Here is a 19739-nt window from a genome sequence, read left to right on the forward strand (position 1 = left end):
GGGTTTGTTATATGCCTATATCCTACTTCATGGTTTCCTCAGCTGCCTGGGGGAATAAACCAAGAGGGGCTCAAGAAGAGGGCCCTCCCATCAAACTTCAGAGAGGACGGTCTGGTCCCCATCGAGGGCAGAGGTTTGCGACACCCCAGCAATATCTGTGGGACGGAGGTCAGGTGCCAACCCCCCACACGTGTGCTCTCTGCCACAATTTTTAAGAACCCCGACCTGAGAATGCTGTTCAGGGTAATCATTATTCTGATCCATCTCCTAAGGAGGCTATGAAGTTATGCACATTCCTCAGTCGGGAAATTGACAGGTTGTTTAAAAAAGAAATGCCACCCCCACCCCCACCCCTCGCAAAAAAGCCACAGGTTCAAATCGGAATTTTTGATTGACTCAATTCTTTCCTCCTCCACCTACCTTATTAGGATGCTAAGAATCCAAGTTTCATGTAAACTTGCCCCCTTATCAAGAAACTTCAAAACTGATGAAAGCATTTCTGAGATAAAGATAATTTGATTTATTTATCTGAAGAGCTCATTGAATTTAAGTAGATCACACTAACACTTGCTCCTTTTTATATTTTGATATCTGAGGGTTGGTAGAATAGAGATGCTGTTAGAAAGGTGGTCTCCTCAAATTAACAAATCCAAACCTGATAGTAAAGCAGCCCTGAGAAATCTGGTATCAGCTTAGCAAGAGACATTTTAACACATAAATGCAAGGTTCATTTTTCAGAAAGTAAATATATGGCTTCAGAACCTGGTGGCACGGTGCCCACTTTTATGCTAAGCTTCTGAAAGATTTAAATGACTGGAATTGGAGGATGAAAGGGAAATTCTCTAAGGCACTGCTTTCAAACTTTAGTGAGCATAAGAATCCCCTGGAGGACATAAATTACAGATGGCTGGATCCCCCAGAATTTCTGATTCAGTAGGTTGTAGGTCTTGGATGGGGCTCGAGAATTTGCATTTCTGATAAGTTCCCAGGTGAAGCTGATGTTGCCGGACTGGAAACCACACTTGGAGCACCACTGCTCTAAGGATATTAAAACCCTTCTGGAGATGGCTGGATACTGAAGGTTTTCTTTAAGATCATCATTTATGTCTTCCAGCTTTCTCTTCTGAAGCCCTGGAAAAATGGAGCATCCCAACCACCCTGGCATCTTGATTTTGGCTTCTGCAACCTATTAGCAAAGATCCTCTATTTCTGGTCACTTGCAATCTTTCTGTTCCAAAGCCTGAGAAAAGTGTGCATTTTCTCCTGGTACATACGGGAAGACCGATGGAATCTATGCCCTCCCTCTAATTTTCTTTCTTGCAATGGAGGAAATTGTGGTGCCTCCCCAGTCCTTTAGACAACACCTTGACCTCAGACAAGCAGTTTCCCTAGGAGTTCCTGGTTTCCCCCCACTTTTTAGAATAAACTTTATATTTCAAAATAATTTCAAACTTAAAAGGACAGTTGTAAAAATAATACAAAACCAACATACCTCCCACTCAGATACCTGGGTCCTCCAATTTTTTACATTTTGCCACATACGCCAGTCTCCTTCCTTTCTCCGTCTTTCCTTCTCCCCTTCTCCCCTCCCTTCCTCCCTCCCTCTCCCTTCCTCTCTCTCTCTCCCTTTCCTTCTCTCTCTTTCCATCCATCCATCCAGTGTTCCTATTTTTGAATGAGCATGTCTCTTGCCTGCTTTCACATTATCAAGGAAGGGACTGATTCGAGGAGAGAGTTTTAAAACACCAAATTAGAATGAGCAGGACGAGATTTGTTCTAAGTTCTGTTGCTTTTTAGAACTTTAAGAGTGACGCCCCTTGCTTGGTACAAAATGGGGCCACATTTGATTACAGGTTAGGTGAGCTAAAGTTTATTTGAGCAAAGTTGACCCGTCCAGCACATCAGCTCAGAAGCTGGAAAGCTTGTTTAGGGATTAAACAATTCCAAGTAAGAAGTACACTGACTGAAACCAAATTTCATCTATATTTCAGCACCTGCTGTGGCTGCCATACTCTGGAAAAGGATTTTTTATGGGACTAGGCAAATACCCCCGAAGAAAGTATAATGGTTCTAGATCTACTTAGAGAGGAAGAGAGAGAGAGAGGGAGAGTGAGAGAGAGAGAGATAGAGAGAGATAGAGAGAGAGAGAGAGAGAGAGAGAGAGAGAGAGAGAGAGAGAGAGAGAGAGAGAGAGAAACTGGAACATTTTAAATCACTGTGTTCCCAAGAAGGAGTTTAAAGTTCCATTAATAAAAGGCAGAGTCACTCAGAGATGAAAGTTTAGTGTAACTCAAATGGAAGCGAGTTATATGCCCCTTTCCCATTACTTATCCTCCACCTGAGCTATGGAAGCTCATCACGATACTTCACGGGCATGTGACAGTTATCAGCATTACCTGATTCATCAACTCTCATTTTTTTAGTGGGGCTGTCACAATTCTCATCATCCGACATTTCCATTTCTTCTTCGCGACGGATGCCCATGAGCTGCTCACTCTGAGCGTTCCGGAGCTCCTGAAATTAGAGAGTACACAAATGTCAGAGTGAGACACATGTCAACAAACCTTTCTCCCAATGGGTGTTTGGCGTGTTACGGATGACACATCAACATTTAGAATCTGAAGCTTTTACCTGCCAGACCTAATCTAGAAAGAAGTTGTGTGTTGTGTGGGGCAGTGGAAAGACCAAGGGCTTTGGCATAAATCTTTGTACAGCCAATAAATAATCAAGGGCTCTTCAGCATATTTTTTCATCTTTCTTGGGTCTGTCTCAATATCCTCATTTGTAAAAAGGGAATAAAGGTTGATGAAAGGACTGCTGTGGTTGGACATAGGAGGGACAACTAGTGCAGTGGTTTAAGAACCTGAGCAATGAAATTCAAAAGGGCCCGGGCATTCTCTGTCCTGCTGTGTTACTTTAGGAAAGTTTCTGCACATCTCTGGGCCTCAATTGGTTCACCTTGAATATTGTGATAATTCTGAAGATTAAATGAGTTAATGCACATAAAAGACTTAGTGTCATGCCACACCCTTGGTTTGCTAGGTTGATAATGTTGACCATAATTATTCTTCATCAAATTCTGTGCTCTGTGTGTGTGTGTGTGTGTGTGTGTGTGTGTGTGTGACTCATGCACAGAACTCACACACAAACCATTTTGGATATCAAAATTTTAAAATCTGAAAAATGTTGAGGGACAAAATAAAAACAGATGCCTTCTCATTTGGTTGTGGTGGTGACTGTTTTGGCAACACTTTTGGAGTTGGAGATTTTAAAATTGTACCTTACTTTCTCCATTTAGTAGGGGAGTGACCGCAGTCATTTAATTTTTTTGAGCCTTTGACTACTCACCCATAAATAGGAATAATAATAATACAAGGCTGCTTGAAAGCAATTGTGTATTAAAATCATTGTGAAAAGTAAAGAGGTACAAAACAACTACTTTTTACTACTGTCACTAAAATCAGGACATTGTACTATTGTATGTTAAATAATATTGTTATTTGGTGTCCACCGTATACTATGTTGTGAGTGCTTATTCTCTCTCTTCTCCTACATGCACTTTTCTCAAAATGACTTAAAACAGGGAAAGGGATGTAGTAGTCTTTGTTTTCCTTCGTTCAAATTATGTCTCCAAATAAAAGACAAATAGTTAAAATAATTTCATTTTGAAATAAACTGACCCAGGGGTAAAAATAAAATGATACACAGTACCTCATTTATTAGTAGCATGACTTTTAAACATACTTGCAGTGCCTGTTTGCTGGGTGTGCATATATTACCTTGTACCGAATGTTCTCTCAATTCTCTCCTCTCCCCAGCTCACAGATTTTAGGCTGCCGCATAATGGAAAGGAAACTATCTAATGCTACCTGTATTTGCACTGTCAACTCTGCAGCCTGGGGGTCGCTGTTGCAGAGGACGGGGAAGGAGGGACACAGGGCAGTCTGGAGTGACCGTGGGGACAGAGCCTTCTCCTCTGACCACATCACCCAGGAGAAAGGGGTGCCAATTCCATCTTAACTAACACCACCAGGCCCTGGAGATGGATGCTGCTCGTGATTAGTGTGGACATTTTTAGGTTGTGGACCGCTAATTTTTCTACTGTTGGAAAGCCCAATTCCCTGAGTACTGAAAATGGTTGAAACAAGGAAAAGTCAGGTGGAAAGAATAAATGAGGCTGAAAGGGCCTGATGCTTAGTCCCTACAATTAACGACAAACTGTCATATGCTGGCTGCTCTTGCGGGGAAGAGTGACAGAAAGGAAAAAAATTGGGGAAAAAAGTGCTGAGGGTGTTTTCACAGGGTGCCTCTGGTTCAGCAGTAAATCACTGGTACACTCTAATAAATCTGTAAAGGTGTTGCAGATAATTAATGGATGCTGTCCACGGGAATGTAGAAAAATCAGCCAATTATCAAGCTTCTACGCAACTGAGAAATCATCCACAATGTTAAGTTACCAACTGGTATTTAATCAATTAAGCAACGTGGAGGAAAGAAAATCAAAGGTAATTTAGAATTCTATTTCCTGGGGTATATCAAAAGAGGGGGTGAGGGGCTGGGGAGGCATGGAACCTGGACAGGGCACATTTCAGGACTGCGTGTCATCCAGCTTATCTCCCATACTGAGCAAAGCAAGCAGGATTCCTGGAGGGATGTCAGCCGCCTTAGCGTGTCCGGATCAGCCGTGGAGAGGATGGCACTGGGGAGGTGGGTCTATGGGCAAATGGGCAGCGGGCGCAGATATGACAGGAGGCCTGACTTAGGTGAGCACTTAATGGCTGCTCACACTCACGTGCGAGAGGCAGCATTTTTATGCTCAGGTTTATGGAGCATGATGCCATCTGCCTTTCTCTTAACATTTCTTTTCATCATGTCTGGCTTGTACGTGCAGGTAAAAGAAAGAAAAATAATGCATAAATCATTCCCAAATCTGAATCATAGTTTAGAGATTCTGATTTGTGCTTTCATAACCCTGATTTGTATATTTCATCGTAAATGAGCAATCTTTTTTTTTTTTTTTCCTCCTGAAAAGTGACCTTGATTTGGGTCTTAGGTCAGGGTGTAGCAGGGAGCATCAGACAAGCGCCCTTCGTTTTTTTCTGGCTCCTAAAAAATTAGAGAGAAATCTCACCTCCTCCTTACTCATAATCCTGAGCAGGAACAGAACTGTATCAGTCCCCAACCACCTTCTTAGGCGTTTGTGAACAAAATTAAAAAAAAAAAAAAAGTCCTTCTTAACAATAAATTACACTAGCATTTTAAGTGTCCCATTATTGTGAAGTCATTCGGTATTCACGATAGTAACAGTGACAATAAAGAATTCATTTGGTATTCATGTGGATGTTACATTGAGTGCCATTGGTTTTCAACTGTAATTTAGCATTAGTTAATAGGCACTTAAAATGCTACCCAAATGATTGATACCACAGTACCCAGTGGGTTCTCAAACTCCATATAAAGCAGTGATTTTTACAAGTGTATGCCAAAAATCATTAAGGAAATACACCTTACCTTCTATAAGTTTGGGATTTTGAAAGAGGGGTATATCATTCAGAGAACTTTAATAATAACATGCTAGAGATGGAGAGGCATCCAAATGAAAAGCATTCCCTTATTAAAAAAAGAAGCAAAGACAGTATACTTACTTTTATATTACGGGTTCAAAGCGTACACTACACTGTGGGATTTAAAAAATAGCACCTGGATGACCAGTGACTAAGGAGACATTTTGGTCCTTCTGGATGTCAAGGAAGGTCAAGTCTGCACTGTTTCCTTGGAGACAGATACTCACACTTCACACAGGCAGTGACGCTAAGACACTCGGCTAGCCTGAACCTTCACTCCCCTTGGGGCAATGACTCTAGCACAAGGTGTGCTATAACCCAATGGCTAGCACAAAGGACCAGGGCAGTGCTTACGAAGAAAAGCCATGGAAGGGAAGACATCCTTGCCATCTGTGGCCCAAAGAGCAAACTGTAATCATCACGAACACGGAAGAAAAAAATCTGTATTTATTCCAAAACTAGTTTTCTATGTTGGATTACACTTTTGTGCAAAGTGATTTATTAAGCAAAGCATCTCCGTTTATTTCTGAAGTCTTTCCTATGAATGGGAAAGATCATCTTCTCCCTTTACAGGGGAGAAAAGCACTCTCTCCTTTAAGCATGAAGTGTGCCGCTTTTCTAGACAAGGAACAAATCTGAGCTGGATTTGGAGCCCAGAAGGAGACAGCGCCATGGCGGGAGGACTGCCCACTCCAACAAAAACCCTATCAGCAGAAGGCGGCCACACTATTCTCTGCCAATCCAGCTGTGTGATGGTGGTTAAAAAGTAATAATAAAATCACCAACCTCAGAATGCTTTCGCCAAATGTCTATGTTCTTGCGCTGAGCTTTCGAGAAATGGTCCCAAGCTTTTTGTCTGGTAGAAGCGTTGAAAACGGCCACAATCTGCTCAACTTTGGTGAACAAGGAAGTCAAACAAGACAAGTAATTTATGTTGTGATCACTCTAGGGAAGCAAAGCCAAGACACGAGGAGTCTATGGATGATGTCACAACAGAAACAACATCATCGATAGCCATCCAATCTGTGCCTTTCGTACTTACATGTTAGCAAGGTTGGGGAAGTCTCCCTTCAAGTCTGCCTCCACAACTTTAGGTTAAAACAAATTCTAAATAGGACTGGAAAAAGTTCACGGGCCGCTGCTCTGAGCATTCTTTAGCTCTCGTTTCAAAATGGGGTTTGGTATATCTACACACCTAGATCTATAGATCCACAGGCGCCAGTGTTGGCATACAGATATAGATACACAGACAAATGATGCCTGGGTTGGGGGTTTAGAAGTGAAGCAGGGGTGGAGTGGCTGAATGCAAAGAGCCAAACATACAGTTTTTTATGTTTTTGATCCCCATCGCAAGGACTTCAATTGTACCCCTCTGAAGACACTACCATGTCCAAAATTCAAGTTGAGGCAATAGAATGATGGTGTCATATCTCCCCTCAGTTTCAAGGGCCATTTTTTTTTTTTTTTTTAATCCCTCGGCTCCTTTTTCTGCTCCTGTTGCACCCCCTGGAGCCAGCCCTCCAGGCAGGGAAAGGGAGCCATCACGTCCATGTTAAGAAGACAAGGCTCACCCAGCCAGCAGCACTGGGCTGCAGATCTCATTTCAGAAGCACAGGGCACCCTTCATAGTTCACCACGACATTATTCCATCAACACTTTCGTAAGGCTCCCCTTCCTGTGGCTCCTAACCCAGGTGAAGTTCTAATTCGACCACCTGGACTTCATTTAGCACATCTGTGGCTTCCAGGCATGGTGCTCTTGGAATGATACATGGTGAGTGGCTGTTAACAAAGCTACACAGAGAACCGGGATGGGCTCTTAGTATGGGCTCTTAATAGTGGGTTAGTTAGTGTAAGACTAACTGACAGCTGACTCAATCTTGCTTAACAGTTATTGATCTAGTAAGTGTGGAGATGAGGACATTGTCCTGCACTAATTCTACCATATGACTGAACTGGAACTTCTAAATGTTTAGTTAGGAAGCACAGTTAAAATATTTTTTCATGGATGCTAACACCCTATTTAACATAAATCTTTATTAAGTGATTCCCAAGGCTCTATTATAAAAAAAGGACACAGAATATTTTCCAAATCTGCTGGTGTGTAAAAAATGCCAAAGAGTAATATAATAATTGCCATGGATGAATAACACTTGTTGCCACAATTTTCAAAATGAGCAGGCATAATACTCACACAAGCATATGATGGAGCAAAGGGAAAAAGCAGATTCCATTCACTTACCACATTATAAGGCTAAGCATCTATGTACCAGTTTGTATATATTATGTCCCCCAGAAAAAGCCATATTCTTAAATGCAATCTTGTGGGGGCAGACATATTAGTGTTCATTAAGTTGGAAACTTTGGAGTAGGTTGTTTCCATGGAGATGAGACCCATCCAACTGCAGGTGATAGCTCTGATTAGATTATTTCCATGGAGGTGTGGCCCCATTTATTCAGCGTGGGCCTTGATTAGTTCCCTGGAGCCCTATAAAAGCTCAGACAGAAGGAGATCACAGCTAGCTGCAGCTGAGAGACACATTTTGAAGAAGGCTGTTGGAAGCTGACACTGACATTTTGGAGAAAGCCATTTTGCAACACAACCTGGGAGCAAGCAGATGCCAGCCCCGTGCCTTCCCAGGTAACAGAGGTTTTCTGGACACCATCGGCAATCCTTCAGTGATTGTTGATGCCTTACTTTGGATGCTTTATGGCCTTAAGACTGTAAGTTTGTAACCAAATAAACCCCCTTTATAGAAGCCAATCCATCTTTGGTATTTTGCATTCTGGCAGCATTAGCAAACCGGAACAAACCACTTCTCAATCTTGGCAATTTTCATAGAGGCTTTTATGTTTACTGTTGTCTACCTCAAGACAATCCCAACTCCAAATCTCCTAATTTATTAAACCATAACAAGTCACACGATGAATTCATTCCACTCAATTTTAATGGGAGGACTTGCTGCTCACTTGGCTCTAGATAACCCTCTCACCAGCTTCTTCCTCCTGACCTTTCACCTGGAAGCAGTAAAACCCCCAGTCTAGTTTCCTGTTAGCTGCTCTAAATGCTGCCCATCACTGACCATGGTCTGGGGATGCTCTGCTCAGGTCCCCTGCAGCATGGCTGCTAGGAGAGAGGATGGTCCAGCTACAAGGCCTGGGTTTCCTGCTGGCTTTGTCTGCAAACAGGCTGGGATCTGGAGCCTCAGCCGCCTTCTGGCAAGGCAACACAGAGCAGTCGGCTGCCAAATACAGCCACCATCAGATGTGGTTATTTGGCAGGGGTTGTGATCGTGTGTTTAGGAACGAGAGATAGGTCCTTCTGCTTTCAGGAGCAGAGCTCTTTGATTCATATCATTCAGAAGAGGGTGACTCCACTGTCAGGATGGTGCTGTCCTGACACCAGCCCTGAGGGGAGGCTGTTAATAAAGGGGATACACTAAAGATAAAACTGCATATGTTCATATATGTGGGAGTGGGGTGGGAGGTAAGACAGACCAATAATGCATATGGAGAAGCATAGAAGAGATAAAGCACTTACAAGAAAAGTGTCCAATGTCCTAATACTGCAAAGGTGTAAGGGCAAGAAAAGATCATCTCATATCTTCTTAAGCATGTGCTATTACAGATATTCCCTATTGAGTGCTAAGTGCCTGATTATATCCCAGGGCATTCGTTCAATTTATTCGTGGATCCATCCGTTCATTCAACAAATGCCTGAGATTCTACCAAGTGCCAGGCACATGGCTGATTGCTGGAAATACAAGATTAAGCCATAGTCCCTGCCTTTGATGAGGTCACAGTCTCTAGGGAGAAAAAAAAAAGGCAAGCAGATAATAATCTTATGAAAGAGAGGTATGGATGACAACCTTGGGACACAGAGGAGAGAGGAACTAACTGGGTGGGTGGAATCAGCAAACACCACACAAAGAGACAGCATTTTTGGCAGGTCTTAAATGGTGAACTGCCCATCACAGAAGGCAGGGGTGGGCCAATTTGAAGGCCAGTACAGAGTCACCACAGGATTTTGTGTCCAAGAAACAGGTGGGGCTGGGGGCTAATGCTGGTTGAGAACAGATCAGGAAGGCCTGTGCATGCTAAGCCAGAACTGTGAGCTTTATACTGTAGCCCCAAGAAGGCACCTCTGGGTAGGGTTCATTTGGGAGGAATGACGAAGGCTTGAAGTCAGCAGAGGCTGTGGAATGGAGGGGTGGACAGGGAGTCGTCTGACACGGAGAGTTGATAGAAAGTGGTGGCTGGTTGACAGGAAACAGATGAGGATGGCTCAGCTCAGGAATTCTGTGATAGATCAAGAGAATGACTGTGAGTGGAGGTTTGAGAAAGAAGACAAGGAATTTGCTTTCGGACATGCTGAGTTTGAGATGACTACAGGCCATCGAGATGGAGCTGAAATATTGAATGGGGGTTCAGAAAGAAGTCAGAGTTCAAAGAGATACCATTCAGATTTTTCAGGGCTGTTCCCTTTTTCGTGTAATTTTACTCTTTTCAATAGGTTAAAGCATAATTAAATATGATTTAATTTCATACTCCTTTTCCTATGAAGTTTATACTTTTTTTCACATATTCTCAAATAAAATAATCTGTGTAATTCAGTTTGTGCTTGAAAAATACCTGCAGAGTATTTACAGGGTCACATTTACTTCTCTCATGTCTGCACAGACTGCCCCTGAACCAGCCATTTGTCTTACAAATTAAAGTTCCTGAGCACACAAAAGGACTCTGAAAGACTGCTTGAATCAGCAGGAATTCATCATCATTAGGGAAAAACCACCTCAGACAGCATGCCCTAATAAATGTGATCCAAAGACAGCATATTTTTATAAGCATAAATCAGGATGACCCCCAGCACTGATGTCAAAGTTAGAGACCTTCCCCGATTCATTGTCTACAGCAGGGAACGCCAAGATTCCATCCGTGAATTACACTACCACTTACTACTTCTCTAGTACAATTCATATTACTTATTCTAACTATAATAAAACCACAATTACTTAGAACCCAACTGAACGGAATCTTCATAACTCAGAGAAAGAGATAAGCAGCAAAAAAAGAGAGATGACATCAGCTTTTGTCCAAACAAGAGGCTCACAGAAGCTGTGCTGCAGGTAGAAGTGACTCAGATCAACACTCCCCTTGGTGTCCTCAGCGCTGCTGGTGGTCTACAGGGTGAAGACCCCACAGGATCCTGTCTCACTCGGAAAGGACAAATTCAGTTTTGTGACTGCCATGTTCTTATTCAAGAGAATATGCCTACAAGTGTTGGAAGCGTTAACAAGAGAAAGAGCTCTCGATCAGAAAATTTAACTTCGTCCCCCACAACTTACAAATTTTCCCCTCCAAGTTCTATGTTTTAAGTGTTTTGCCTAAACTAAGGTTATTTGCGGCTCATGAAAAATATGTAAGGCGATTTAAAATCAAAAGTATGCTTGACTGTCCATCTGAGATGTTCTAAAAGAGTCCCTAGTTTATCCAGCAGCTATAAATGAACATAGCAGAAGGATAAACACAGCCCTGATGAAATGGCTAACCACTCTTTACAGCTACAGACCCCTACTAGGAAATACTTATTAGCTTACATGTATGTGTACGTGGAGAACATAAAGACACATACACAGCTACCTAAATATATATGCATGTGCATGGATATCCTTAAATATCTCCCCAAACCCATAAACTAAGTAACTTAACAGCTTTTTTTTGCACATAACCCATCCTGGAATGTTTGGACATCTGCTGAGTACAGAGCACATTTCTTCCTTGAGAGAAAAAGAGACCTTTATAAACTATCTTGAGTCTTAGGGAAGGAAAGCTCAGAGCAGGACATTCATTTACCCAGAAATAAACCACCTGCAAACAAGCTGCCTTGGAAAGAGTAAGGCACAGAGGGGAAAACCTCAGCTTTCTGCGCTGCCTAAGTCATCTGGATTTTGCGTGCTGGGCAAAAATTCACTGGAAATATTAAAAGAGAGTCCTTAAGTTCCTCCGAAGACCACAAACGCAGCCCTTTTTCCTTCCACATCCTTCTGACTGCTTTCTTTCTCAGAGTCCCTGAATGTCTCACATCCCTCGTTCCAGCTAAAAAGCTGTGAAGGAGCCTGAAATGCATTCCGTGTCCCAAATAGCTGAAGAAACTGATTAAGTCCTTACAGGCCGTAGGTTTGCTGAAATAAAACACCTCACACACATCTCACAAGCTTAGTTTTTGTTTTTAATGCTATCTGGGCTCAGGATAAAGCCTTAACTCCATAGGATTCAGAGGAATTTTTTTCCCTTTAAAAGATAACATTTTTCGAAATCCTCTATGAATAGCTCCTAAGATATTTTCAAAGGCATATAACAAATGAAATAAATTGACCTCCCCCATCCATGCTTGTTATTGTTGTTTTTAAACACTAAAAGCTGGGGTTGAATTCTTTTTTTTTTTTCCAGGGGTAAGAAACTAAAGAAAGTATGAGCCTTTAGATATAATGCTGGAATTGATGAGCTGTGGCCGGAAATGCAAGTATAGCAATGGAATGCAATAAGTGATGCCAGCTCTCAGACACCCACGGGAGCAGGCCAGGGTCAGCGGGAGGAGTGGTAGGTGCTGGACAGCAGGTGACCTGGGAGCCTGGAAGGAGATTCCCAGGCAGACCTCTGGGCCCTGAGCAAGTCTGGTGGCAAGGCCAGGACACAGAGATATACCAGTCAAACCCATCCATTAAGGAGGCCCCTGGACTGGAATTTCAAATTGGGGAGGAGAAAGGGCACTCTGGGACTTTATCTTAAGATGGGTAAAAGGACCACTGAGTCACACCATGAATCTGCTACAGCCCTGTTAATCCTGGGGCCAAAACACTAAAATCTGATGTTGTATTTCTGAACTTTCTGGCTAGATGAGGCTAGGAGCTTGCTTCTTTTAGGAATGGGATGAGGGCAGAAATAAAGAAAAACATGCCGATCAAACGATGATAAAAGAAAAAGGATTTTTCTTTTTTTTTTTTTTAGCAAATTTCAGGCAGGCAGAAAATGATCAAAGTGCCCAAATAAATATGAAGGCATCAGGTGAACAATGATTTTTAAATATTGGAATAAATCTCATAACATTTTCACAGAGCTGCAGTTATCTGTGTGATTAGGATGCACGCTCAAGTTTGAGGACCTCCAATTTGAATCCTTATCTCACTTAGCTTTCCCAACAACCCTCTGAGGCAGGTGCTATTATTATTCCCATTTAGCTGATAAAGAAACTGAGATGTGTAGACGAGTATCATCACCTGTTCAATTATATATTCAGCAGGTGGTGAAAGTGGGAATAGAAGTGACATCTGTGCAACTTTGAGTCATGTATTTATATCCATTATACTTGGGGTCCAAGTCTTGGGGATACTGGGAATGTTATCTCCAGGCATTACTCTCCATGCTGGGGATGGAAAGATCCAAAGATGAGGTTGGCCCTTGAGCTGCTCGTGGCCCCGTAGGGACATGGCCATATACACCCACTGAATAACAGCATGAGAACTGCTAGAGGGGGCTGTGTGCGGGTGTAGAGGCAGTGCGGGGGGAGAACACTGTTTACCCAGGGGAGGCAGAAAAGTCTTGGACGATTCCTGGGTAGCAACTTGAAGGCAATTTCCTGTGCACACAAACCGAGCATGTGAGGTTGTGACGGAGCAGGAGGCTGCATTTACCGCTCTCTAAAAGTTTATTGAGGAAGCTGAACCATGGTGAAGAAAGAAGTGTCTGGAAAAAGGGCTCCCACGGCTGGTGTCCACCAGGCTGGAAGTGGCTTCTCTAAGTGCGTACCCTCAGCCTTCTCACTTTAGTCTAAAATGCACTGTCTTATTTTTGTTTGCTTCTCACCGTGAGTAATAAGCCTTGGCAGGGGAAACTTAAGGAGGCGGAGCTGAGGGAGGATGCTTTTGAGAATCAAATGCACACAGTTAAGGGGCTGCAGGTGAGACGTGCAGGACAGTCGGGAACCTGTGTTGGTAAAGCCTTAGCTGCGCTACTAACCAGCTGTGTCCCCTGGGGAAAGCCTTTATCTGTTTTGGATACCAAGGCAAAGGAGGAAGGACTAGACAATCCCGAATCTCTTTCCTAGCTCTGTGATCCCATAGAATGGGGTTGGCAACATATTTCTGTAAAGGGACAGGTAGTAAATATTCTTGACTTTGCAGTGTCATACAACTAGGTACTCTGTTCTCGCAGTGCGTGGGCAGCCAAAGACGATTTGCAAACGAGTGGTGTGGCCATATTCTAACAAAACTTCGTTTACAAAAACAGGTGGGTTTTGGCCCTAGGATTATTATTTGCCGACCTGGCTACAGAAGACGACTATATGCCTAAGCCATTTGTCTCCTTAAATAGAAATCTTTCCACTTTGCCTGTGGCTACTCTTTCATGATTCTTTTTGGGTGCATTTTCCTTTCGTTAGAGCTTGAAGAATAGTTTTGACTCCTTTTTCAGTTGCACAGAGTCAAGAAGGCATCATCTTCACCTTAAAGTAACTTTACTGACACCTCATTTTTCTTCTGATTCATTTTGAAGTTGTGGTAAGTGGAAAAAACTTTTGTGGGAAAAAAGCCCACAGTTTTTGTGGATTTTTTCCAACGTAACTCAGAAACTGTCTCCTCATAGACGCCCCCACCCCCTTAGTTAGCAATGGCTCCTTTTCTAGGCTCTAGAACTAAGCTCATAACAAAGCAGCAGGGTTTTTCATCCTTAGTTCCCCTAGTTTATATCTTTCCTGAATTGCTTTGTTACACTCAACATCTATGATGTTAAGTCTTGACATCTAGCCTCCTGCAATTCCTTATTGTTTCCGAGTGTAGACTCTGAGTCTGTCACATTTTGCTATCATTAAAAAAACAAATCTTTAAAATGCTACTATCATAGTGGTATTACTTGGCTCAATGTACATATTTCCTGAGAGCCTGAAAGGAGACAGATGCCAAAAAAAGGTTCTACTCAGCTCTAGCAGGCTTCCAACATCCTCTGCTATCTGCCTTGGTATCTTGTGAAAAATAAAATTCTGTGCTCATCCCTGATTTGGAAATTTTTAATAAATATTATTTTCTCTAAACATTGATTCCCTGAGACCAAAGAGCCAAAGAGGTATTTTTTTTTTGGTGGAAATAATGTTTCCAGCATTTAAAACATTGGCACAGATAGCCATCCAGCATGATTTTGAGGAGAAATAGAAAACCTGACGAACTGCTAAAGCAGATATGGGGATTTTTTTTCCCTTCCTACCTGCTGTGGCTGAACTATAGAAATGACTACCACAGGTGCGGGAAAACATTTTAACACTTCATAAAATTATTTTTCGACAGCAGGGGACATAGGAGCCAAATTTCCCTGGGTGGAAATTTTTTTAAAAATGTTTAGCTGAAAGGCTTCTAAAAAGTAAATGATTTCAGAACGAGCTTTTCAGACAGAAGAAATGTGGGCGAGGAAACTAATCTGCCAAAAAGGGGTATGTCAGTTCACACGGAGATCGGGGACCCTCACATTTCACTCCCATACTCAGCACAGGGCCTGGCATTTGATAGGGTCCCAATAAATATTTGGAGATGAATTTAATCATTCACTCAAATGCCTGAGGCTTTTACGATTTTAGTTAAAAAGACAGATGAGGACGTGACAGAGGAGAGCTGTCAGTGAGTCACGCGGCCGTCCGTCACTGGCGTTCTGTCCAGCCTTCAGCAGCTGCAGGGTGCCAAGCACACACTTGCAGGGGTGAAATGTGGCTTAAAACTCACAGCGCAGCCACGAGCTCCACAGCAAGGCAAATGCACCGTGTGTGCGTGGGGGAACGGCCACTCCCCTACTCTGTGATTAGCTTGTGACGCCATGGCTGGGTGCTGGCAGACACTTGACATGTTCGGATATTCAGAAATGTTACAGGGGCTGCCTCAAAGGACAGCAGAATTTTTAGAGTGGGAAGGGACCTTAGGGGCTTATCTAGTCAAACTCCTTCACTGTAGGGATGAGAAAACTTGAGACTCAGGGAGGTCAAATGACTTTCCTAAAGTCACGTGACTAGCGACTGGTCATGCTGGATTAAAACCAGGATCTTTTCAAGCCGGTCAAAGGTCTGTTCACCGTTCGCTGAAGATGAGTTGATGTCACTGCCAAGGAGAAAGCTGGTGGTTCCAGCCTTTCCAATCTCCAGGTTGACATGCATGAATAATAGTACTGTACTATTGTGAAATTCTCAACAAAAGCCCATCTGTGTGTTCTACTTTAAGGCGAATGGCACGTTAAAGCAAAGTTTAGTCAATAGGCAGCATTTGGAATACGTTCTGCAGTTATTAGGTTTCAGCTCCATTTCCAACACCACGTTCATTCCCATCTGTGTTATTTGGTCAACGGCTAACATTTGTGCTGAGGTCTTCTCCGTGCCTACAAGAACTACCCATGTTGGGAGTGGGGGAAAAGAGAACAGTAAATGGCCTCTGTCTCCATTTAGCTCAAACTCTAGCTTTACCCCTAGCAAAACAAAATCAAAACCAAAGCAAACAAAAATCTTGATACATACACAATAGAGACTACAAAAATGTTCAAGTAGGCAGTATTCACAGGTGCTGAAGAAGGTAAGAGAAAGGAAAGAGTTTTCAGCTCTAATGGATGGGAAAGGTTTCATGAAGGAAGTGTGATCAAAAATGGGCTTCAATTCTGACACAGGCAGAAGGGGAAATTTTCAGACAAGGGAAGTAGCATAAAGCAAATACATGGAGGAGGGAAAGAGGTTAGGGCTAGAGGCAAATAGTTCATTTCCTAACTAGAGAGAAGCATGTGCATTCAGATGGATGCTAGCACTTCCTTTCAACTCAACCTTTAGTAAAACAGTTAAAATATCCTCCTCTGATCATCATCATTTCTTGTAAAACACACACACACACACACATGACCACAGAAAGCAAACTGTACTGGGAGCCAAGAGTCTTGGGTTCTAATCTGCCCATAAATTGCCTAATGACCCTGACCCATAACGTCTGCTCCCTGAGTCTGTTTTCTCCTCTGTACAATGAGAGCGATTGGATCAATGGGTTTCTGAGGTTCCTTCTAGAGCTGACATTCTACAGCTTCTACTTTTCATTCATGTTCATTATATTTATGGCACGTACTCTTAAATTAATATTAATAAACCCTTCTCTATTGCCTTCTGCTCTCCCATGTGTCTTTTCCCCACTTAGCTCCTTTCTCTTTCTTTTCTCTTAGCAGGAAGCATGTTGGGAGATTGCCAACATGGGAATATCATGGAGTGTTTAAATTTTCATTAGATCTGTATGCGTTGTAACAAGGCATGCACAATTGATCATCTTGGCATGCATATTAATAATTGAATGCCGCAGCACATGCTTCCTGAACTTTATAAACACCTCCTGTCTGAGCTTTGAAATGACAAGCCTAGCTCATAACTGAAAAGCTGAAAGTGGGGAGGCCTATGGGGAATTCCTGTACAGTATAAATGTTTAAGAAGCAAAGAAGACCAAAACCCCAAAGTCTCTGAGACAGAAAATTTGGAGAAGTTTCTGCCAAACAGTAAGTCAAGAAATAACATAAAAATGAGGCAAGGATGATAAGATTGTATAAGAGTAAGTCACTTGTGCTGAAAAATTCTTCTTCTTCTATATCTAGCAAATGAGGACTCTCCAGCTGGCATACAAAGGAAAGTCCCAGGTGCTACACCAGGATAACTGATGTCCTCCTCTAGCATCTTTGATGGTGGCACGTCCATGGTCAGAAGTGAAAAATTATCCCCAACAGAAGTGAATGGATGGTCTACTCCCCAAACCCTTGGCTGGGTTTAGTTGCTTCCCTTTGGCAACCTAAGCTGAGGCTCAGGTGAAAACAATGCCTATTTCATTAGATTTAATAGCTAGTCCTGGGGTGAAGACCAGAGTTATAAAAATGATAGGGACTTCTACAAATGTTGGCAGAACAAAAACACCACCAATGCTGGACTTTGATGTGGACCTTGCAAAAAGTCACCACTTTTCCTTCATGTTATTATTAATTCTCTTGATTTTTTTTCTTTGAGAAACTGCTATTTGCTCATATATGAAATGATGGATAACTCGGGAAAGCAAAGCATCAGGTGCATACAATACAGCTGAAGTCCCCCTTGTCCTGTTCAACCAGCTGGCTATTTCCAGCAACATGTACACAGGAACCCACACGTCTACCATGACTTGAGCTTTGCAAATTGCACCTGCACTTTCATGAAAGTTGTGAAGAGCCCTTTCTTTAGGACCACAGATGTGCCACACTTGCTATAATAAGCTAGATCGTCAATATCCCTGCTTCTGAGCTGCCTCAGCACAATTCCCAGACATGCTTAGCTTTCTAAAGGGGGGGGCGCTGCATGGGATGCTGTGGAGGGCTGCACTGACACTGTGGGGTTTGTTTACATGGGAGGGGGCACTTGGGGCCATGGCTGATGAACCGGGAGATATCCAGGCATCCTGGAAAGCTGGGATGCCTTTCCTGAGGTTTGGTGCTTAACACTCCTAGTCTCCTTACTAAGTGAGAAAACTAAAACCTGGTATTTCCCAGGAATATTAATGCAGATAAATGGGGGCATGATTGGTGCTGCTTCTGGAAAATGTAGCAAGTATGCCAAGCCTGTGGACTTCAGCAGTTATGGTTTCAGAAGCAGCCCCGCAATCCTGATACCAAAATCACCCCAACACCCTGAACTGAGCTGGGAAAGCAGAAAATGTGATTGAGATAAGCAAACATAACTCCATCAGAGAGAAGGAAACTCACATCTGGCAAAGACAGTATTTCAAATTCAAAGGATGATGAAGTGTGCACATATCTACCCACTGCCAGGTTACTGCTAATATTTTCATGATGAATGTTAGAATTTGGGCCCCTTCACACCTGAGGAATAGTCATCTTTGTAAAAGCACATGGAAGAGAATGGAAAATTCTGAGGGTGCTCAGTGACATCTGCAATCTTCCGGTTCTACTCCAAAGGCTCAATTCCAACTCAGGCCCACATTTAAGGTGTTTCCCATCTTCGAGTCAGCATGAAGGATCTGGGCCAAGAAGGGCACATGTGATCGTGGCTCCTCAGACACTCCATAGCTGGGATGTGTGCCCTTCCTACAGCACAGTCCCTGTGATATCTGCAAGCTGCTGAAATACTTCCCAGAAATCAAACTTCAAGGCTTGAGCAGTGATGGTTAAGACAGGGTTGTCTTATTAGTTGCAACTGGGGATAAGTCAACATGAAATATTCTGTTGACTCTGCTAATATCCTCTAGCCTGCTAGCAAGGGTCTGGTAAAGGGTAGTGATTTTCAGTAAAAGCATAGCTAGTGAGCTCTCTGATTTGCTTGATCACACATGCAAGTTGAAACCTATCACCTGCAGACAGGGCTAACCCCGATGCCAAACTACTCTGTGAAGTTGCCGGCATTTTCTGAACTCATTGTCTCACGTTCCCTTTTTTCCTATTTAATCTCATTCATTCACTCACTCATGCAGCAAATATTTGTTGCATATTTCTACATTCCAGACACTTGATACATATTGAGTACTAATGAGTGTCCTTTGTGATATTTAATCAAATAATCAAGAAATACAAATCATTAAATAAGGATGCATTTTGACAAGTGCTGTGAAAAACCTGATATGGCACAGTACAGTGACAGCAAACCTGCTAGGAGAGGGTGGATAAAAAATGCCTCTTGGGGGCGGTTGGGGCAACTTTGCAGCCAAGATCTGAAGGATGGAAAGACTTCAAGCATGCCAAGAGGAGATGGAGAGGGTTCCAGGCAGAGGGAACAGAACACGTAAGGGCTTTGAGGTGGAAAGACATATGGATGGAGTCAGCAGGAAAGAGGCCAATGGGGACGACACAGAATGAGGGAAAGACAGGGTGGAAGAAGCAGGTGTGGGAGCTTTGCTGGCTACAGCATGGGAAGTACTACTCAAGGGATTTAGGTCGAGGGAAAGCATGATCTGATTTACATTTGGATAAGATTAATCTGGACAACGTGTGAAAAATAGATTGAACTGGAATAAAAGTGGCAGGGGTGGGGGGTCCTATGCATGGTGGTTTGAAGCTGTATGTACCCCAGAAAAACATGTTCTTAAATTTAATCCATTCCTGTGGGTGTGAACCCATTGTGAGCAGGACTTTTTGATGAGGTTACTTC

The 19739-nt window shown here is 42.8% G+C and overlaps 1 protein-coding gene across 3 annotated transcripts in view; it reads right to left on the bottom strand.

Annotated features, from left to right (window-relative positions):
• ENOX1 (ecto-NOX disulfide-thiol exchanger 1) overlaps nucleotides 1-19739 on the bottom strand; it is a 314387-nt gene that overhangs the window by 117861 nt on the left and 176787 nt on the right. For all 3 annotated transcript variants that reach the window (XM_037799840.1, XM_037799841.1, XM_037799842.1), the window contains 2 exons: nucleotides 6351-6457; nucleotides 2397-2514 (listed from right to left, as the gene is read on the bottom strand). In XM_037799840.1, coding sequence (XP_037655768.1) covers nucleotides 2397-2514; nucleotides 6351-6457 — 225 coding nt within the window. The remainder of the gene's footprint in view (nucleotides 1-2396; nucleotides 2515-6350; nucleotides 6458-19739) is intronic.

The sequence above is a fragment of the Choloepus didactylus genome, chromosome 12 (assembly GCF_015220235.1).
Source record: "Choloepus didactylus isolate mChoDid1 chromosome 12, mChoDid1.pri, whole genome shotgun sequence".
In the NCBI taxonomy this organism is placed as follows: Eukaryota; Metazoa; Chordata; class Mammalia; order Pilosa; family Megalonychidae; genus Choloepus; species Choloepus didactylus.